Source organism: Thamnophis sirtalis, unplaced genomic scaffold (assembly GCF_051295495.1).
Source record: "Thamnophis sirtalis isolate CommonGarterSnake01/CBP01778 unplaced genomic scaffold, rThaSir2_p1.2 scaffold_13, whole genome shotgun sequence".
Classification (NCBI taxonomy): domain Eukaryota; kingdom Metazoa; phylum Chordata; class Lepidosauria; order Squamata; family Natricidae; genus Thamnophis; species Thamnophis sirtalis.
The window spans coordinates 30,494,567-30,517,238 of record NW_028261393.1 but is presented as its reverse complement, the minus strand read 5'-3'; the positions used below and the strand labels follow the sequence as shown (position 1 = coordinate 30,517,238).

The 22,672-nt window shown below is 42.6% G+C and overlaps 1 protein-coding gene across 17 annotated transcripts in view; it reads right to left on the bottom strand.

Moving 5' to 3' along the window:
* Positions 1 to 22,672, bottom strand: part of MACF1 (microtubule actin crosslinking factor 1) — a 362,565-nt gene that overhangs the window by 162,704 nt on the left and 177,189 nt on the right. For 11 of the 17 annotated variants that reach the window (XM_087728267.1, XM_087728274.1, XM_087728273.1 and 8 more), the window contains exons 22-35: positions 21,875 to 22,029; positions 20,495 to 20,639; positions 19,226 to 19,409; positions 18,373 to 18,542; positions 17,385 to 17,563; positions 10,983 to 11,121; positions 8,405 to 8,598; positions 5,650 to 5,812; positions 5,004 to 5,087; positions 4,022 to 4,129; positions 3,252 to 3,350; positions 2,438 to 2,593; positions 2,162 to 2,250; positions 1,211 to 1,346 (exon numbers count right to left, since the gene is read on the bottom strand). In XM_087728267.1, the coding sequence (XP_087584393.1) occupies positions 1,211 to 1,346; positions 2,162 to 2,250; positions 2,438 to 2,593; positions 3,252 to 3,350; positions 4,022 to 4,129; positions 5,004 to 5,087; positions 5,650 to 5,812; positions 8,405 to 8,598; positions 10,983 to 11,121; positions 17,385 to 17,563; positions 18,373 to 18,542; positions 19,226 to 19,409; positions 20,495 to 20,639; positions 21,875 to 22,029 (2,001 nt within the window). The remainder of the gene's footprint in view (positions 1 to 1,210; positions 1,347 to 2,161; positions 2,251 to 2,437; positions 2,594 to 3,251; positions 3,351 to 4,021; positions 4,130 to 5,003; positions 5,088 to 5,649; positions 5,813 to 8,404; positions 8,599 to 10,982; positions 11,122 to 17,384; positions 17,564 to 18,372; positions 18,543 to 19,225; positions 19,410 to 20,494; positions 20,640 to 21,874; positions 22,030 to 22,672) is intronic. The other 6 variants (XM_087728270.1, XM_087728280.1, XM_087728282.1 and 3 more) reach the window with 1 other exon arrangement.

Here is a 22,672-nt window from a genome sequence, read left to right as displayed (position 1 = left end):
AGCATTTGGGAGAAGAGCCCTCTGATGATTTTCTGATGGCATCCGCTGTGATGCTATGATTTAAAACAGCACCCCTTTTTCTGCAGGGGATATGCCCAAATAAAAAACTAACATTTATCCGTCTGGCTGATTTGGTTTACAATGCTTCAGAGTAGAGGGATCCTGCAAGCATTAAAAACACAATTCCACACAGATATACAGGTTGCATTGGACACATGAATATCACATTTATATACAATGATATACAGATATATTCAGATAGGACTTATGAACAAAGCAGTAACAAAGATAGGAAGGATGCTCAGACAATTGGCCAAGGGTATAAGAAAAGAGGGCACCAAGTAGCAGAAGGCTGCAGAAGAAGAGGGCTGAAGGAAGAAATGTTTTGATCATTTTCAACCACTGACACATTTATGATTGGAGAGCATCATAGGCTGTGAATTGGTCATGTATAGAATCTTTCCATGGGCCAACCGAGAGGGAAGAGAAAAATTCTATCTCCTTGCTCTTTTGGGATTACAAGCATAAATCCTATTTCAGCCACGTTCTTAACCCTGCTTTGTAGGTCATCTGGCTTATTTCTGTGACTTTCACCTTTTGTTCTCCATTTCCTGAAAAAGCCTCCCCTCCCCCTTCCCTGTCTCTTCTACACAGGATCTGCTACAGGCTCCTTGGGTAGTTCCCATAAGTTGGTCCCTCGCTCAGGTGTCTATGAGCTTCTTTTCTTGCAGAAGCAGCCAAATGCAGGAGAGGGGCTGATAGCAAGATAGAAGCAGACTGGGACATTTCCTACCCCATGTTTTTTCATATAAGCCGTCCTTATTTTCAAGGGATGGATGGTGATAAAGTGAGAGGCCAACCTTCATAAGCCTTTCACAACTGTCTTGAGAGAAATACTACTGGAGGAAGCACAAAACTACACATCCTCTCTGAGAAACAAAGAAAGAAAGAAGAGCCCTTCAGGGGACAGGCCTCGTCTACCATCTTCTAACCGTTATAGCTGTCATCTGAAACCCTCAGCTTGGTTCCAGTAATCCATACAGATCAAACATTTCCTCCTCATGTGGTAAAGGAGTGGAACAAAAATGGGGGGTTGTCTGTATGAACTTTCAGAGTTTTTCAGGATGTTTCTAAGCATGGACCTTCTCTTCTACCACTGGGGAAAGAATGCCACAAATGTGGAAAATAAAGAGAATGGGAAAAGAGCTACCTTATGTGCCATCTCCTGAGCCATGTGTCTCTGCAACTGCTGAAGCTGTTCTGTGGAATCACAGCAGAGCTGGTCATACGTTTCTTTGAGCGCATCCAAGTGGACTGAAATCTGTACCTTCTCCTGGTCAGAAAGCCTGCAGCATGGGAAGAAAGACAGCTTGGAATAGAAACACAGCCAGTTGGCAGCAGCTGAGCGAGATTCTGCATTCCCACACATGAAGTTGCCCATGCAAACAGTCATCCTGGCCAAACCCCTTGAACATCAGTAAACCATACTTTTCTGAGAATTCAGATGTGAATGGTGGGTGACTAGTATGACTACTGTACTTTATTAGCAGGAATAATTAACAATATGTGCTTATTTAATATGTCAACATGGATAGTCACACAAGATGTGACTGGGCTATAGGAAGATGGAATAACTGACTAAAGCAGAAATGCCCAGTCTTTTTCTTTAAGTGGTCCACTACCACCATCCTCCAGATCTTCTGGAGACCTCCAAATGGAATAGAAATCCATTAGAAATGGTATGATAAAAAGAAGTCAAGATCAAAGGTCCATATGGCTCTTTATGAGTGTTGATTGCATCAGTGCAAACACCATCGTGACTTGTTTTGTCACCCATGTAGATATCCCAGAGGGGCCTTAAGAATGGAGTGGTCTAAAGGTCCCAGTGCCTCTCCTGCATCAGGATTTTATTTTTCCTGACCAGAAACTTGATCTTATTCCATTATGTTTCTGCAGTGTTATTGTTATTCTGCTGAGATGTATAGTCTTTACATAATTCCTTTCCCAGAAAAAGGTCAAAATCATGAGATTTCCAGTAAAAATGCAAATAACCTGTACAATTTGGTGATTTGCCAAAGTTTCATTAAAAATTATTTTGGAGTCTGCTTTGCAGGCTTGCACTAATCCAACTTTCCAAATTCACGTTATTTTCTCTACTTACTTGTTGTTATGCTTTGCAAGAAATATTTGAGTAGTTTTTATAGCTTCTGACACTTCTTCCTTCTTTGCAGCCAATTCGTCATTCAAGCCCTGACAGGAAGAAAGAGAAGAGAAATTTCAAATGATAAATTTCCCCCCAAAAAATGAGCCCAAGAAGAAGCTCAGATTGAGGTGGATAGCACTGGAAACATCCATTAAGACTGATGTGACACGGGCAGTGGTCTATAAAGAGAAAGAAACATAAAAGGAAAGGTAGGCCCTCAACCCATGCAGGCACCTGCTGCTCCAAAATGGACTTCTCAATATCTCCCAGCATTTTCCTCTTTGTGGGTGAGATGCTTCTGAATGGTGGGCTCTGTTTGAAGCTTGTGGCCCAGCCCAGGAGTCCTTTCACCTTGTCCATGTGTTCCTGTTTCTCTTCCTCTACAACTTTCTGAAAAAAATGAAATCAAACAACATGGAATGTTGATACATACTATATACACCAATGCCACTGATGCCCACAATGATTCTTACATAACAATGTAAAACTACATGGCACCAGTGTGCTAGAACCAGAAGGTAGTTGATGTCCTCTTCTAAGGTGAGTGAATATAAACCTGCCTGGGAGCTTCCCAGGGCGTACGAAGAACGGCTGAGGGACACAGAACAATGCTGAAACTGAAATGAGCTCAGGAGACTGGAGAGAATGACTAGGCCCAGGTCCTCTCCAGTGTGTCGGGAAAGGTGAAACAATGCACAAAGATGACATGAAGCTAAAAGTCTTTGAATGCCAAGGTGCACAGTTCTGCTAAGGTCCGTTTGTCTTGGCTGCCAAGCTGACCAGCCTGGAGAATATAGAGGAGGGTCTTCCCCTTGTTGGATCTGCTTCCAGAGGAAGAACTCAGACCTCCATTTGATGAGCTGCATCCAGAATTTCTTCAAGACCCTCTGCTCTGCACTAATGTGCTTCTGTTGGTGAAATCCTGATGCCCCCCTAAGAAGGGCACACAACTTCTCATGATTTTATGAGATAAAACCTGGTGCAAGACTCCAAGAGGTCAAACTGGATTCACAAGGCAAATACCAGATGACATAAATTCTGTCCTTACTTCTTCCTCTTCCAGGCGCCGGAGTGCATCACTGATGTACTTCACATGTTGTGTAGTCAATGTGACCAGGGCTGTGTAGTGTGTCCGTAAATCCATGAACTACAAGGTATGAGAAGCACAAGGAACATAACCATTATAGCCAACAACAATGAAGCATAAAGTAAAATGGTTCTCATTTACAGAAAGTAAATCACCGCAAAAAACAAAGGAGAAACCTCAGAAGGAAGAAACTCTTCCTCCTCCTCTCCTCCCCACAAGAAGAAAGAAAAAGGAAGGTGAAGAGGAGGGGATGATTCACAATCAATTTCGGGGATGAGGTGAGCATTTCTTAAGTTAGCGGCCAGAAGAACTGTAGCCTGTATGATGTGAAAGGCAAGAGCTTTCCTTTTGCCTGTCTCTTTTGACCCTCGAGATGAAAGGGGGAAATCCTTGAATCGGAACCTCCAGAGTTGGCAGAGAGCAAACTTTTCGCTCTCCCTATTAGCAGGATTGTGAGTGGTTCAGTGTCAAAAAGCTCCAGTTAACAAAAGCTCCCTTTGTTTGGACTAAGCACAGGAACCAAGAGTTTGTATCCAAGCGCAAGGCTTGGGAGACCAACTACTTGACTGGCTTTCTTGGGTAATTTTCATCAAGGGTTTATTCTCTAAAGGCAAAAGTTAATATGATCTGAAAAGAAAGCTGTTTGTAGGAGCAACACTAAGAATTAAAAGTTCTCTGGCCCGCCAATCCCTGCAGAGAAAAACTCAAGGCCAGCAGGGGCCACACCTCACCTCTTGTGTGATGGCATCGGAGGAGGAAAGGACACGCCGGCGCTTCAAGGGGGATTTTTGCTGAGATTCCACAAATGCCCGATAGGTCATGAGCTGCAACTCATACTCCTGAGAGGGCAAAATGACCAAAGGGATTCTGGTGATACAGGATGATCTCTCCTACGTTCCGTATTCCCACGACTGACTAATTAAGACACTCTGATACTCTTTCTCAGAGTAAACAATCATCACCATCCTGAAGCAAACTGGGCCCCAACCAATTTACTGAATCACGTGACTTCTGTACCCACTCTGGAGCAGTTACTGGACATAAACACCCCCTCAAAAAATCCCCATCTTTGAAGCAAGCAAAGAACTTGATTAATTATCAACTATGGTAACATATTCAGATTGCTGCCAGGGAAACTGCCTGATCCAATTTCTTTCAAAAGATACAAGGCAGCACAGAAAATTACGTGAAACATATGTACTTTGGATGTACGTAACAAAATATTTAATATTATTAATAATAATAATACATTTATAATATAATTAATAAATATTACAAAATACTGTTGAATGCTTTAATCCAGTGTTTTTCAACCTTTTTTGTGCAAAGGCACACTTTTTTCATGGAAAAAATCACGAGGCACACCACCATTAGAAAATGTTAAAAAAAATTAACTCTGTGCCTATATTGACTATATATAAAGTAATTCTCCCACGGCACACCTTACACTATGTCATGGCACACTAGTGTGCCACGGCACAGTGGTTGAAAAACACTGCTTTAATCACAATGAAATATTAGCAATTTCTTTTCTGCTATACACCAAAGTCCAGCAGTGCACTCACGCATTCTTTATGGAAAAGATTTGCCTATTATCTAAAGTCACCTTCCCAAATGTCCAGGACTATTTCAGAACCAGCCTCAGTTTTGCCAAACTCTGTCCCAGCTAGTTCTGCATTCTTTGTCTTTGTACAATTAGAGGAAATATGTTACCTTGACAGCAGTTGAATATTGCTGCGACAGCTTCTGACACTGGTCCAGGTTGGCTTGATTTGCTTCTATTTCAGCAAACAGTGCCTTAAATTCAAAACAAAAGCAAATGTCAAAATCACAATTACAAGCAGGATGCTTATCTGCCTTTTTTTAAAAACTCAATCCACATTTTTGAGCAGAGGGATGTATCCACATGGCCTCTCCAATAACCTAACTCTTTCATTAAGCCACATCTTGTCTTTCCCTTGTGTTTTCAGTCTTTCTTGGGGAAGATGCAACCTTTCCTTTTCAATTCATAGTTCTTATTCCAAAGGATATAAGGGATGGCCAGATATGTTGTATCAAAAGGTCATTAAGTCTAGCATGGAGTTGATACTGAAATCAAATAGATTTTCTCTTCTCAGTAGGTTAAAAAATTCACAGCAATGGCAATTGTCATTATGAAAAAATGAGGCATCTGCTGCTAGGGAATTTAGACTATGACAGATCTAGACAAGATAAAGTGCAGAATCTTTATGTTCACAAATGCTAGAGACATTATTTTTCCAAGCGCCAAGACATTCATGTGATGATTGAACCTGGATGAGAATGAGGGAAACTGTCGTTCCAGAGAAAGAAGGTTCTCGCCTCTCTCCATCATCCTTACCATCTGTTGACTGAGCTGCTCTGAGAGCACCCGGCTGTCCTCTGCTTGTCCAGGCTTCATCAGCTCCTGCTGGACTGTGGTCTGCTCAATCCACCGGACAAGTGCCCCATGACAGTTCCGATAATCCCTGAGAACATCCTCAATATTCTCCAGATCAGATTTTCTACCAAGAAATGGAGGAAATGAAGCAGAGGAAAGGAGAAAACGGCAACTGATAAAAGACGTTTCAAATACAGTAAACTTATAATAGAACAGTAGAGGGAACATCCACAGAGTATGATTTTTAAAAAGTCAACAGATTAACAGATTTAACAGATTAACAGAGTTGGAAGGAACTTTATAGGTCATCTAGTCCAGCAGGAGACCCTGCACCATTTCTGACAGATTTGTCCGATCTCTTCTTGAAAGTCTCAAGTGATGAAGCTCCCACAATTTCTGAAGGCAACTTCTGTTCCATGGGTTGATTGTTCTCTCTGTCAGAAAGTTCCTCCTTATTTCTAGGCTCCTTGATCAGTTTCCATCCATTATTCCTTGTCTGGCCTTCAGATGTTTTGGAAAATAGCTTGACGCCTTCCTCTCTGTGGAAGCCCCTTAAATATTGGAAGACTGCTATCATGTCTCCCCTGGTCCTTCTCTTCACTAGACTAGCCCAGTTCCTGCAACCGTTCTTCATATGTTTTAGCCTCTAGTCCCCTAATCATCCTGGTCACTCTTCTCTGCACTTTTTCTAGAGTCTCCACATCTTTTTTATAGTGTGGTGATCAAATCTGGATGCAGTACTCTAGGTGTAGTCTTATTAGGGCTTTATAGAGTGGCATTAGTACCTCACTTGATCTTGATTATATCCCTCTGTTAATGCAATTTAGGATTGCATTGGCTTTTTTGGCTGCCACTGTACACTGCTGGCTTATATTTAGCTGGTTGTCCACTAAAAATCCAAGATCCCTCTCACAGTCACTGCTATTAAGCCTGGTTTCACCCTGTTTATATGTGTACTTTTGGTGTTTCTTACCTAAGTGTAGGACTTCGAATTCATTTTGTTAGATAGGGCCCAGTGTTCAAGTCTATCAAGATCCATTTGGATCTTGAGCCTATCTTCTAGGGTTTTAGCTATTCCTGCCAGCTTAGTATGCAAATTTGATAAATTCCCCTTCTATTCCCTCATCTAAGTCGTTTATGAAGATATTGAAGAGTACTGGGCCTTAGACGGAACCTTGTGGTACTCCACTGCTTACTTCTCTCCATGTAGACTTAGACCCATTAAGGACTACGCATTGAGTATGGTTTGTCAACCAGTTGTGAATCCATCTGGTGGTGAGGCTATCTATCCCACTTTTTTCTAGCTCACGAAGAAGTAGGTTGTGGTCTACTTTGTCGAATGCCTTGCTGAAGTCTAAGTATTTTATGTCCACAGTATTTCGCTGGTCTACTAATTTAGTCACTATGTTAAAGAACGAAATAAGATTGGTTTGGCATGATCTGTTTTTAAAAAACCGGTGCTGGCTGCTAGTTATTACTTTACTCATTTCTAGATGATGATCATGATAATACCTACAGTATGTCTATCCTAATTTTTTTTACCACAGTCTTCAAACACCCTTTGTCTGAAGTGATTTGCAATCTATAAAGGTTTACTACAGACAAGACATCAAGAATGTATCTATTTTGGTCAGCCAACTGGCCCAGGTCAGCAGCAATAGCAATGGACATGTCCTTCTGCAAGAAACCCCAAAGTTTTGCAAACAGTCTCCAATGCTTCCACTCATTCTGATTACAAGAGACTGCAGGCCGGGGCTCCACAGCATCCTTAGTTCTTCGCTGGAGTCATTCTGGGGACTCACGCTCCCTTCCGTCAAGACTACCTGATCCTTGGATGGGATGGGCTGATTGTCCACAGTGCAACTGCCCCCTTAGATTGTCTGCCTGCTATCTTCAAAAGAACACAAACTGGTTCTTCCTTCCCCCTGATCTTTACCGAAAAGTGGCTGTTTGGGGAGCATAATTCTTACTAATGACACCGCTTGGTGCAGGGCAGATATGAAGTGAGAAATGGTAGAGCAAAGATACTCCTATGCATATTCCATGGACAATAGATAGATTGCGCAGAAAATCAAAGTGTAGATAGAAAATAATAATGGTAGTAATGTTTATTTAGTGGTCAGCCGCTCTTCTGGACAAGCTCATGATCATGCATGAAACATTTGCGAGCCAAAGCTCAGAAGGAAATGGGAGCTGACAAGAGAGAATAGGAATAAAAAGACAGGTTGTATTTTGTCTTTTCACACCAACAAATAAAAGAGATTTACAAGAAATTAAGCTTAAATAAAAATACTGGGGCAACATTAAACTAGTGCAACATATTAAAGTATCTTGTATCAATTTAAGACTTCAGAACATGGTTAAACTGAAGTTGGTATTCAATAATTAAAAACAGAACTCATTTAATAAGAATTATGACAGAATAAAAATATTAACGAAGTCTTTTTTCTAATCTAAGAATATCCTTATTCAACTACTCAAAAGAGAATATATTAAATATATTATTATTGGGTTAAGAGAGATCCCAACGTCACATGTGACAGAATTCTCTAGGGACAACTATACAGGTAATCAAAAAACAAAATTTGGTCAAGGCTATAAGCACTTTGGCTTGTTTTTGCCATTCCTTTTGAACTATGTTGACGAACTGGAAATACTAAAGCCTGATAAACTGATTCTGAGAACCTCCAAAAGCTCCACTCAGTCCCTTCCTTACCGTGTCTCCATCTGCAGGCTGACTCTTTGCCAGCGATCCCACAGCTGAGCCCCCTTCTCCTGGTAGTGCTCCAGGTCCAGGCTGCGCTCCTGCTTCAAGCGGTACAGCTGGTCCGCTACCCCCTTGGCTTTTGCCAAGTCATCCTCCAAGGTTGCAAAGACAGCCTTCTTGGTGTTCACTTCACTGATCCAGTGCTGGAATATTAAGGATACATAACAAGGACAAGGAGCAAACGTTATCATTGACCAAAAAACAGACAAGCGGGATAGGGAATCCTGGATAGGGAAACAGGCCATTTTCTGGTGGCTTCTTTCTCAGCCTATTCCTGCTCATTTTTCACAGGTGGGGTTTCTGCAGCCCTGTTCCAAATCTTGCTCTGCTTTTCTGTCTCAACAATCAATTCATGCATCACTACAATACTCCAGAGGACCTGACTTCAATGACTTCTTCATAAGAATGCCTACTTGCAGCCTACTTGCCATGAGCTGAATGTTCAGAAGGGGATCTTCCACCCCCAAGTGCAGGTTGTTCCTTCCCAGAGTGACCAAGGCAATAACATGCTCAGTTGCCGAACCTTCTGCAGGTGAACAGGTTTCCTGGCAAGAACATTACCTATAAACACTGTGCAAACGCATCCAAATAAACTTTTCTTCTGTTGTTCTTTGAGTGCTGAAGGGATGGTAATTATCTCTCTCTGCTAGATAATTCTGGCAGTGGCAGATTCAGGATTAAATTCATTGGTTCCACCACAAATGCGCGAACGACAAAAGCGCGCCTGACTAAACCGCGGTGACAAACCGCGCGACGAATGAGCGCTGAAGCGCGCCGACAACAGCGCGCCGACAGAAGCGCGCTGTAACCTAACCCTAAACCTAACCCTAAACCTAACCCTAACCCTAAACCTTACCTTAACTTAAATCGCGCTTCTGTCGGCGCGCTGTTGTCGGTGCGCTTTTGACATCGCGGTTTTAGCGCCGCGGTTTTGTCCCCGCGGTTTTGACGTTCACGCTTTTGTCGGGTCACGAAATTCATCGACTGGCTGAATAGGAAACCCCATAAAAGCAGTGGTCTGGTCTTTAGAAACAGAGGCACCTCCTTTGTTGATTGATGATAATGAGCAAAAAGGTCTAGTGAGCAGAGTTAATTGCTCCAGCAGAAAGGAAGACAGATTTGTCCTCTTCCTTGTTTTTACAAAAGGAATTTGGAGAAAGATATTTTGGGGGAAGAGAGGTTCTAGCACAGCAATTTTGTCAACCCTCCCAGAAACCAAATCTCACTCTCCGGCATTGGCATAGACTTTTCAAGCCTGCTTGGAGGGAGGCCTGAGTGTGACTGTCCTCCAAAGCAGCATGAACTGAGGGGTAAGCAAAAGGGATTCAGTCTGGGCGAGAATTCAAGTGGAGCTGGTTGACTGAAAGGAACCCTTAGCAGTTTCTGGGCCTCACCTGACCCCTCCGCTTTCCCCAGGCCTCGTGGCAGGATGTTTCCTTTCAGCTTCCCAGCACAAAACTCTGGGATTCGGATAGATCATCTCCTAGCAGCTCTTGGTCTTTCTGGTGGAAGAGGGCTGCATGCAGAACCAAAGATCTTGGGGTGATGATGTCATGCACATGGGCAAAGGCAGGAGATGCCCCCTGCAACACGCTCCTCTCTCTTTGGGGGATTGCCAGGTTCCCTGCTGCTGCCCAGCTATCCTTCTCTTACGTACCTCATCCAGTTCAGGACTATTCAGGCTAACTAATTTTCCTGTTCTCCATGATGAAAGGGGTAGATTTTTCTATTTAGTGAAAACTCTTATACAGGTAAGTCCTTGACTGACATCCAGTTGGACGTTATGACAGATCCCCTCCAAAAGATAGTTACAACCTGGTTCCAAAATTCTGAATCTGCTCCCTCCACCCCCCATGCCCTCATGTGACCACATTTCAGGTGGTCAGCAGCTATTTGCAGCCTCCCATGGTCACATGACCACAATTTATGACATTTTTTTTTGAAACTGTCATTTACTTTCAGTTTTTGAGAAAAATGCCCCATGGCGAACACCGTGGAGTCATTTAAGACCATGTGATTTATTTAACAACCACCAGAAGGTATAAAATTGGGTTGGTCATGGGATTGTTTTGTGATTGTCATTACTTAGGAAAATCATCAGCAAGCTCCAATACGATTGTAAGTCAAGGACTACATGTATCCAAGTCAGCTTTTTTCTCCCAAACTCATATTCCCAAGATATGAGCCTTGCCACAGCTCCTCCTTTGAGCCAGAAGCCAACATGGCCACACAAGCCAACTGGATACAGATACATGGTTATGTGCAATTGGGTTTGCCTTCAATACTGGGGACAAAGGAGAACAAGACGAAGGAAGCCTTGGGACCAACTAGGCCGACCTGCCTGTCCCCCAGAGCAGGCCAGCCCAATTATCCCATTTCCATCAGTCTCAGCACAACAAAGATGGCCTATAGAACCATTCTGCAAGAGCATAGAAAAGATGGCTTCTCTCCAGCAGACAGAAGGGGCAGAAGGGGGCAACTGGCATTGACTTGTGGCCTTATGTAAGAGCATCTCAGGGCTACCAACCTGCAAGGAGGTCCGGTGGGAATGAATGGCAATGACGTCTGCAGGCACAGCTTCCTCTTGACTCAATTTCACCTCATAGCCTTTGACCAAGAGTTCAGCTCCTTGTGTATTCTGAATGATAACATCAACCATCTTTAGCCTACCAGAGAGAGAAAAAAAGGGAAATGTAACTTCCTGAAACATGAACAGATGTTCCCCTTTTGTCAACCAGAGACCATCCAGGCCAAGATTGCATTGTTGAACAGTAAAAGTACATTCAGAATCTTTCCCTTCCCTCCATCCCCTTCTTGCCCATTGCCACATCTGGGAACTACTGAAAGCCCTTTGAGGTGGGCTTTATCGTTGTAGAATCCATTACCAGAATTTTGAAAGCTTCTCTGCTCCTTTTTAAGGACAACACAGTCAGGAGATTCCAGGCTAACATTACGGCAAGATCGGACGTGAGGAGCGGGTCTCTGCACTCCCACGCCAAGTTCTCCCCATTGGAGGGCTCCAAAAGGAGCTAAAACCACTCTGTAGGGGTGGTGAAGAAAAGCGGTGCACCCTGCAGGTCGTGGAGAGCAGCAACTCTCCTGCTTGACCCAGGTCTTCTTCCCTCTCATCCAAAAGGAGGAGAAGAGGCAGCCATCATGTCTGCCATGAAGCTGGGATAGCCGAGGCAACAAAGAAATATGCAGGAGCAGTGTAGATGAACAGTGACTGAAACTGGGTGAGAAGATTCCTTTTTTATTTTTTACCCTAACTTTTTAAAAAAAGAGGAAAATCCAGGAAACGAGACTCATAGAACTATTTCTTAAAACAGTAAACAACCATACAGAGAAAAATCCTAGACCGAAAGAAAGGAACTAAGGGGAGAAAAGTTAAAGACTTTTTAAAACATAGAAAATTGGATTCTTAAACTGGGTAGCCGTTGTTTTGGAAAGGCATTATAAAATGCTGTAACTATCTACTTGAATAGCCGACTTTGCTTTCATAAATTGAAGTAAAATGGGATTAATCAATTTATTGGACTTGAAACAATGCTGAAACCTAAGTTGAAGGCACCATCTACTGGTGGATGGAAAATATACCATACCTCTACAAGCCTAGGAAAATTCCTGATAAGAGAAATAAACAACATTCATCTGGAGGACTATCTATAGTAATAGATAGTTACTATTCTATAACTATCTACTTTATGATTACTGGAGACTTTATTATGAGAATAAGAAAGACTCTTAAGTAAAGTGACTTTTGATTTGTGGAAGCTGCCTGGACTACTTAAATGGAACTGATTGATAATCCTGAGATGTAAAGAACTATGATTATTGATCCTTCTGAGGAGCAACATTGGACTTGAATACATTGTTTTTGGACTACTGAGTAAGAGCAGGACTTAATAAAATAAGACATGATGCTCCATCAGGGGGAAATGAGTGAGATTTCAACTCTCTTGCTCTCCCTACCTACCTACTGTATTTCTCTCTCTCTATGCTTCTACCTACCTACCTACCCCCTCTCTCTCTCCCTACCAACCTACTGTGTTTCTCTCTATATATATATTCCTCTACCTACCTACCTACCTACCTACCTACCTACCTACCTACCTACCTACCTACCTACCTACCTTCTCTCTCTCTCCCTACCTACCTAATGTATTTCTCTCTCCCTCTACCTACCTACCTACCTACCTTCTCTCTCTCCCTACCTACCTACTGTATATCTCTTTCTCTCCCCCTCCCTCTATCTACCTATTCTCTCTCTCCCTACCTACCTACTGTATTTCTCTCTCTCTATGCCTCTATCTATCTATCTACCTACCTACCTACCTACCCTCTCTCTACCAACCTACTGTATTTCTCTCTCTTTATTCCTCTACCGACCTACCTTCTCTCTCTCTCCTTACCTACCTACTGTATTTCTCTCTCTCTCCCTCTACCTACTTACCTACCTACCTACTCTCTCCCTCCCTCCCTCCCTCCTGTATTTCTCTCTCCCTCCCTCTCTATCCCTCTATCTACCTACCTACTTTTTTTAAAAAATGCCTCTTCAAAACCTTGGTGAGTCTTATACTCCGGTGTGTCTTATACTCCAAAAATACAATACTCTAAAACAAATGTATATCAATACTAGGATTATATGTTTGATCAATGTAATAACTATATTATTATTATTATTGTACAATTGTATCACAGCGGCCAGTTGTTTCGCCGGATTTGGCATTGGTTACTAGTCGGGCCCCACCCAGGGGCCTAGGACGTCGTGATGTATTTTCGTAATATGCGTGCAGATCCAAGCAGTGCGGCTTTTTGCATTTGACTGATGGTGATTTTGTCAATTTTTAACTGTTTTAAATGTAATTCCAGTGCTTTTGGAATAGCACCCAGTGTGCCAATTACCACTGGAATTATCACTGCTGGTTTGTGCCATAGTCGTTGAATTTCGATTTTTAAGTCCTGGTATCTTGCGATTTTTTCATGTTCCTTCTCGGCGACCCTGCTATCGTCTGGTATTGCGATGTCTATGATTGTGACCTTATTTTTCTCAACCAGTGTGATGTCTGGTGTATTATGCGCCAGTATTTTGTCGGTTTGTATACGGAAATCCCACAAGATCTTGACCATCTGATTTTCGGTGACTTTTTCAGGCTGATGTTCCCACCAGTTTGTTGCTGTTTTAATATTATAATTTTTGCACAAATTCCAATGGATCATTTGTGCTACTGAATTGTGCCGCAATTTATAATCAGTCTGCGCGATTTTTTTACAGCAGCTGAGTATGTGATCAACAGTTTCATCAGCTTCTTTGCAAAGTCTGCATATAAGTTGTTCCAAGTAGGGTGGTTTTTGTAGACTCAGAATGTTCAAGTCAGGTAAATTTAGAATTTCCAAATAGCGAGTTAGCCCTTTAGGTGTTGCTCCAAGGGCTCCAATTACAATCGGGGCAACACACAATTTCTTTTTCCATAGTCGCTCAACTTCAATTTGCAAGTCCCTGTACTTTGTGATTATTTCTTGCTGCTTATCTTCAATTCGCGCATCACCAGGTATTGCAATGTCAATGAACCAAACTTTTTTCTTTTCAACTATTGTTATATCAGGTGCAGTGGTGGGAAACAATCGGTATGCCCTGGTACAGGCATACTGGTGCCTGCTGGGAGCACCAGGTACCTTTCCAGTACAGTGCCCCGGAGGGCCAACCCGCCCACCCATCCTCCTTACCCGTATTTGAACCAATCAGGGTTTACACGCACGGAGCATATGGCTCCTGTGCGATGCTCCGCCAAGCAGCTGGAGCGTCGCAGAGCATGGTGGGCGGTAAGTACGCATGCGCATGCTGTGCGCGTGCTGCACGCATGCATGTGGTGGACGCCAGGCCCCATTGCACTGTACCAGTTGCATTGGGATCCGGAACCCACCACTGATCAGGTATATTGTGGACCAAGTGCCTGTCAGTCTGAATTCTGAAATCCCACAAGATTCTCATTCTCTAGAATCTTCTCAACCTAATGTTCCCAGTGGTTTTTGCTGTACTCAAATCCAAACTTCTGGCATAATTTCCAGTGAATGATTTTGTCAACTCAGTTACGGCGTTGTGAAATTTTTCATATATATACACACACACACACACACACACACACACACACATTTTATATATATATTTGGTGAGATTCACAGCCTTTGGAGTTGGTTGGTAGCTCAACAGCTTGAGTCATAACCAAGGACCTAAGAAGTGTTAAGGTAATGTCGGAGGATATAAGCTGTTCCAAGTAGGGTGGTGGTGGTGGTGGTTTTTGTTGTTGTTGTTATTGTTATTATTATTTACTTTATTCATTAAATATGAAAGTCAATCAATTGAACATTCAAAAATGCATCACAAATATCATTGACTGGTGCTAATGGTTGATGCAGGTTGCTGCCAGCGTCCTAGGTATCAACCAAGTACCTTTTTAAAATATACGATGTTCCGAGTAGGGCAGTTTTTTGCAGTTCTGCTGGAGTTATTGCAGGAAGCTGCAATTTGTTGATGTATCTTATAAAATGCTTGAACATGGTACCAAGCGACCCGATGACAATGGGTATCACTGTTGTATGTTTCATCCATAATCTCATAGTTTTTCGATGGCCAGGTCGCAGTATTTTGTGATTCTCTTTTTCCCAGTTCTTTTTCTTCGACTCTGGCATCTCCTGGTACAGCGATGTCAACAAATTGTACGTTTCGGTTTTCAACAACTGTGATATCTGGTGTGTTGTGTTCCAAATGACGATCCGTCTGTATCCGAAAGTTCCATAAGATCTTCACCTTATTTTCAATAACTTTTTCCACATTATGTTCCCATGGCTTTCTGGATACAGATATTTTTTACATAATGACCAGTGGATTAATTTAGCAACTCGGTCATGTCTAGCTTTGTAATCAGTCTATGCAATTTTGCTGCATTCACATATTAAATGTGAAACAGTTTCGACTTTGTTATTGCAAAGTTGGCAGTTTGGATTGTCAGTGGATTTTTGTATCTTTGCATTCATGGCATTAGTTAGCAGTGCTTGTTCTTGAGCAGCGAGTGTTAAACTTTCTGTTTCTTTCTTGATGCTTCCCATATTAAGCCATTCCCATGTAAGGTTGTCATCACATTTTCCTTCAATGATTTTCAAGTGTTGTCCATACAAAGCTTTGGTTTTCATCCATTTAATCTGTCATCCAGCTGTTTTTCCTTATATTCTGCCTTTGTTTCTGTTGTTTTTATAATTTTTTATTCTTCTACAGTTTGAAGGATTTGCAATAGCCCTCTGCCACCTATTTTTCTTGGCAGGTGCAACCTGTTGATGTCACTTTGTGGATGTAAAGTGTGGTACATATTCAAAAGTTTATACTTTTTCCGGTCCAAATTTTCCAATTCAGCCAAAGTTCAGATGATGATTCCAGCTGAGTAGCTGAGTCACTGGAACTGCCCATGTATTAATGGCTTTAATTATTTTCCAGCATTCAGCTTTGATTTTAATATTTTGTAGACCCACCTGATGTATTCCTTTTGCGTTGATTCTTCGACTTTTCCATTCAAGATGTTATCTGCTTCCAATACGCCTAGGTACTTGTAACCATCATCCTTTGCTAATGCTTTCACTATGTTTCCATTTCCCAGTTCTATTCCTTCTGTTTTTTTCCATTTTTCCTTAATATAGCACATTTTAAAGTCCAAAGTTCATTTTGATGTCACTGCTGAACAGTTGAACTGTGTTGAGTATTGATTTAAGTTCAGTGGGGCTTTTTGTATACATTTTTAAGTCATCCATGTATACTGGATGGTTTATCTTCCATGTTGGCTTGAGATTTGGTATTCCAATTTTGTGTTTCGTAGGATTATTGTCAGTGGAATTAATGCGATGTAACAATAGTGGTGAAAGTGAGTCCCCCTTGAAGATTCCTCGTCTGATGTTGATGTTGATTATATAAGTTTGATTAATGTAACAACAACAACAATTATTATTATTATTATTGCTGTTTGTATCAAAATGAATTATACCCAGAGGCCACACTGTTCATGTATTGATATTGATGTATATTTAAAAATAAAAATCCAATAAAACTTAAAACAAAAAACCAAAAAGGACAACACAGTCAGGGCTGGGTTGTTCATCCCTTTCTTGGGTGTTCTACTTTTCCAAAGGTAAGGCCTTTCTTTGTATGTCTCCCACCTTCCCCCTTCAAAGGCAGAACTGAATTCCTCTACAACCTATGTACCACAGCAAAGCTCTACCATTTACAGACAGAGAAGGCCGGTCCAGTGATGAGGTTAATAAACATTTCACAAACACTATAGAAAACAATTAGATCACTCCTTATTTTGTAAAAAGCAGTCTGGGTGCTGGCACTATATGGCAGGAGAGGACAGGGGAGAAACAGAAAAATTGGCCACAGCAAATTGCCTGTGCAATTTATGGCTCTCTGCAGCTGCATGGATCTCAGTCAGAATGAATCTGAGACTGATGCCCAATGAATGCTGAGCACAAGGGGAATCTAGCTAGCATTCAGACCTCTCCTATATACATCTGTGTGCATTGCAAGGTAATTATTTTGTGTAACAGATAGAAGGATACACCTCCTCTATGTTTTTTTTAACTGTTAACATGACTCTTAAAGTTGGGCTGTTTATGCAAATGCTATCTATCTTTTGCAGTGCATCCAGGGTTCCTGGAATAGCTGCAGGGCATCCTGAAAATGAGTTGCAATTTACATTTTATTTGCAGGCGGCGCAAATCTACTAGGAATTCTCTCTTTTCCCAAACTTTCTTTTTAATAGTACAAAACACCCTAAGCTAGAGGAGTCAAGAGTCTAGTCTTCTGCCACTTACCAGGTTTCTCTTATATGGCAAAGCTATCGTTCCCTTTTTGGAATTAACGGGGGAAAGGCCAGCAACTCACTTGTCCAGGTAGACTGCAGAGAGTCCGTAGACCTGATCCATCTTTTCCACCAGAAGGTTCAGCTCAGAATGAAGCTGTGGGGTGCTTGACCCAGTGGGAGACTTGTGCAGAAAAATGTGGCATCTCTCAGTCAGTTGATCCAGGTCGACTCTCAAGTGGTGCAAATCTCCCTTCAGGCGCTGCAGAGAGAATCCCAAACCGTGAGCACATGCAGGATTCCAAAGGCTCCTCAGTGACCAGAAGCAGGACCAAGATGCCTGGGACCATCATGGCCTCATCCAAGCTCCCCCACAGCTAGGTGTCTGGTGAGCAAGTATTTAAGGAAGGATCTTTTTGGAAGAGACCCTGCATATCTGGTCTCAATCCGTACAGAACCGTCTCCTATGCCAACAGATTTTTTTCCAGTCTAGGTTATGCTGGCAATTTGACATTTTCTTTAAACATGTGAATATAATGTTCAATATATGTTAGGGAGATGCTATTTACTAACATTTGGGAAAGAAAGAGGGATAGAAATTAAGCATAATAATAAAAGCAGTCTCACCCAGAGATTTAGAAAGGGCTGCTGAGCATTTCAAGCAAACTCAGAGTTGTACAGAACCCATGAAGGCAAAATTATGCATCAAAGCAACACAAACTCTTTCCGGTGTGTTTGTACTGGAAAGCTGCAACTCAGAGAAAGATTCTGAGTGAATTTGCTTCTTCCAATCGGCAAGATGAAGAAGAAGCAAAACAAGGAACTAAAGGACGTCATGGTTCTGGGTCTCCCTCAGAAGTTGCTGCTGTGATTTGCAGGAAGTTAGGAAACAAAACAGGGATTCATTTTGTAAGGAATAAATACAAGGTTTCCTCCTAAATTCCACACTATTGCAGCACAATCCATGGCCTCTGGACTTCTCGGTCCTCTTGCCTAAAGAGAAGGCAGCCTGAGAAATTGTTAAAGCACACCGCCCCCACCCCACGCCATCCCCAATCTGCAGATGCCAACCTCCTGCTCGGCCATTCGAAAAGTATTTTCCTGCAGAGCATCCCCATCAGTTCTGGTGCTACTTGGTGTCCGGATGGTGCCCACCAGCCGCTGCTCACATTCCTCCAGGTGAAGCCGGATGTTCTTGAGCTCAGAGAGGTAAGTCCGAGAAGCAGTCTCATCTTTATCCTCTGTTCACATATAAAAGAAGTGGACTTTAAATGATAAACTCAAATATTTTATAGATTTATGGCAACATTCCTGTTTTCAAGCCACAGCTTCCAGATTTATATTTACACCCCACCATCTCTGCCTAAAAGAGCCGCAGAAAGCCAAGCAGGGAACCTCACTGTCGATGGCAGGAAGTAGAGCTGAGTCGGAACCCAGAGCCCCAGGAGGGCTAATTGCTTCCAATTGTCAGGGGACCATCACTTTTTTTCCAAGAGAGGCAGAGACAAACCCAAAGCATCAGCCAAGCCCACAAATACGATTGTCTGCTGGGGACACAGGAGCCCACCAAACTGTGCTGCCTGCTCTGAGCTGTCCTGGAGAGTTGCTGGGTGAGAGCAGAATGGACCTGGACAGGTGACTGGGAAGTCTCGCATAATATTTGAACAGTGAGTTCCTCATTTCTTTGAACTTTCTTCCAAATGTATTTTTTCTTGCTTTCTACAACACTCTTTTCCTCAGAACAGACTGGAGACCATGCAAACAATCTCAAATACAATCTCTCTAATTCCAATGAACTTCAGGTAGCATTCAAAACCATACAAATCCACACAAACAGCTAAAACACAAAACTACCAGACAACCTTAAATGCCACACAGATGTATTACACTCCCAGCTCTGGAGACTGCTCTGAACTAGGCTCACCGTTTTCCATGGACTGCAAAAGCTGCTGAAAATGCTCTTTGCACGAATCAACTTCTTCCTCAAGGTGCAGCCGATCCGCCAGGGAGAAGATCTCTGAGTCTCGGCTGTCCTCCAAGAAGTCTTCAAAGTGCATCTGCAGGTTCTTCATGGTGTGGTGGCATTCTCCTGGGGCCAGAGCCCGCAGCTGTGAGTCACAAGGAACACAAAGGACACCGCTACATGAGGATCATGGCACAAGGGTGGGCAGTCAAGGCTGCCCAGTAGCCCAAGGGACCACTACCTGCCAGGCATCTGGAATTTCCAGTCAAATATCTTCACAGGGGTTTAAGCAGCTTGTGGAAAGAACACTAACTTATAAAGAAGACAGTGGCATTTCATAAATATCTAAGCTAATGCAAAATTTCATTTCAGCTTATTGGGGCAAGGAATTGTCTTCTTTGCTTATCCTATGAAAAACCAATATATTGATAACGTCATATGAATACAGGGAGCCCTTGATTTATGACCGCTCCTCAGAGGTACTTACAACCCAGTTTCAAAGTTTCAGTGCCTGCCCCTCCGTCACATGATTGCATTTGGGGTGCTTGGCAACCAGTCCATATTTTCAGCCATTTGCAGCATCCCATGGTAATGTGATCCTGATTTTCTGCCTTCTATGATGGAAGCCGGCATTTCCCAGCCAAAAATAGCAGTAGACTTATATACCGCTTCATAGGCCTTTCAGGCCTCTCTAAGCGGTTTACAGAGAGTCAGCATATTGCCCCCAACAATCTGGGTCCTCATTTTACCCACCTCGGAAGGATGGAAGGCTGAGTCAACCCTGAGCCGGTGAGATTTGAACCGCTGACCTGCTGATCTAGCAGTAGCCTGCAGTGCTGCTTTTAACCACTGCGCCACCTTGGCTCTTTGCTACAATGGGTTTGTTTAATGACTGCAGTACATGTACATAATTCCCTTAATGATCACGGCAAAAAAAAGATGGTAAAATCAGGAACAATCACATGGTGGCCCACTTAACCACCACGATTTAAGATCATAATTCCAGGCTCAGTTATGGTCTTAAGTTGAATACAACCTACTTTTAATTAGCTAAATTTTACTATGAGATCTGTGGTTACACGATAACTTTTGAGTTCCCCGTTTTGCCAATCTTCTGCTGCCGCCAACCCTTTTCTTTTCATTTTGGAACAGATACCACCTAAGGTCCTGTCCAAGGCCCACCACTACATTTCATCCACTATTTTCAACTGCTCATCCTTCCTTTCCTACCGAAGAGAGATCTGTTACCTTCTCCAGGTTCCAACTCTGCACCAAAGCGATATCCTTCCTCAAATAATTCCAGGAGACCAGGCTTTTCATGTTGACATGCAGCTGGTGCCATAAAGACATCACCTTCTGGTAGAGCTGTTCCACACTATAAGAAGAAGGCAAAGATTTCCCTAAGCTTCTCCTCAAGCGAGCTCCATGACTGAGCAGCAGCAACACCCCACCCCCATGCAATGAAGCCCTGGCTCATGATAACATGGTGCTCAACAAAGGATGATCAAGGATTTCAAGTACTTTGAATCTTTGCAGGAGCTGATCTCCTTGCTGTTACTGTACTCAAACTCCAGACACTTTACATTTTTCCTTTGACTGTCCATGTTCCCTCCTGGCTCTTCGTGAATAAGTCTTTGCCATTGTTATGGCACCGTTACTTAATTAGTTTGCTCCTACTTTTATCTGGGACATTTCTCAGATTCCCAGTCTGGCCAACAGTCTGTCATTTCCATTAATCAGTGAAATGAGGTGCTTCCAGAAGTTGTGGGTGCTCCAAAATTGGAAATTTTAAAGAAGAGATTAGACAGCCATTTGTCTGGAATGGCATGGGGTCTCCTGCTTGTGCAAGGGGTTGGACTAGAAGACCTCCAAGGTCCCTTCCAACTCTGTTATTCTGTTCTATTATTCCAACTATCCCACTCTTGCTTAGCTTCCAAAATGAACCATGTTTAGCGAGGTGTGGACACCTGCAGTTGGCTGGCATACATCTGTTTTATAGCACCGTTCTTAGCTCAAATATCCATATCTGTTTAAAAATGTGCATTTCAAGTTAAAATGCAAAAAAATGAAAAAGGTGTTTGTACAAGGATGTATTGCATACAAAATGCATAATTTCTGAAAATCTATGAAAAACAAATGTGATTTTTTGTGGGTATTTCAAATGTTTATTCATACATTGATAGGGAGTTTATAAATGAGGATCTCTGGGGACCAAGACAGCCTGAAAAGAGACAGATCTACCCATCCCTCCTTGGAGGCTGCTTCTCACCATAGTCGGGGAAGATAACTTTGTTTTAATGTTCTTCAAACCCAACTTCAAAGTAGTAAAAGCATCTAAAAATTCAAATTAAAACAAAGCAAAGCAAAAAAGAAAATAGTTGAGCAAAATACTGCAAAACCTAAACAAAGAAACAAAACAGAAAAGTTCAGACTTCATGTTTTGGAAGCCAATCCTTCTTTGGTAAAAGAAGAAGAATCAATTCTGATATCCTTGCACGAAACGCTGCACCCAGAGTTCCCTTGAAGCGCTTCTTGCCCACCACAGGCTGTGGAGAACTCTGCAAAGCCGCTACAGGGGTCAGTCCAGGGCCCTGAGCCCAGTCACTTTACCTGCTGGCCATTTCGATGGCCTCTCTGTTGGGAGGGGGAACCAAGAAGCAAACAGAGGGCACCGTGGCCTCATTCCCAGCGGGACTGATCACTCTCCATTTGGTTCGCTGAGCGTTGTCTTTCAGCACACACTCATCGTTGCGGCAGATCGTGATCTGTGGAGGTCAACAAGGTGTTTCTGTAGTCCAGCAGACATTTCTTTTTGCCCCATTAAAGACCCTCTGATTTGGGGTGCCAAACCGGCCTCCCTCCTTCTTCAACAGGATACTTGAAACTTTCCAGAGTTTCCTAGCGGCTTATCTCTATGATGAAATACCAACAAAGCTTTGACCACACGGGATTGTTTTTCTGCAAGATCGAATCTGGCCCTGTCACCGGGACAGAGGTTTACTTTTCTGAGCTCTCGGACTCCGTGCTGGAGCCCAACCTCAGGAATGTCTCTCATTCAGGAAATATGCGCTTTGGTTATTTTCCTCTCTCTCAGCCATCCCTAATAATGCCGGCCCCAAATTTACCAAACATTTTGCCCTCAAACACCTTCTGTACTGATCTGCCCCTCAGAACAATATCCTGGACCTGAGTTGGCATATTAGAAGGCTGCACAAAAGCCCAGGTGTGGATTAATGGAGGGAAGCCCAAACAACGGCTCTACTTGCGGTTTAGGAACAAGCCAAAGCTCTGGAAAGCTCTAGGCCGATGCTAGTTCTTCCACAACGTTTTGCTTTGCAAAGGGGTTGCTTAGTGCATTTGGAGAAGCCAAAAAGAGGCTCATCAGAAACAGCTCCTGAAACATCAACC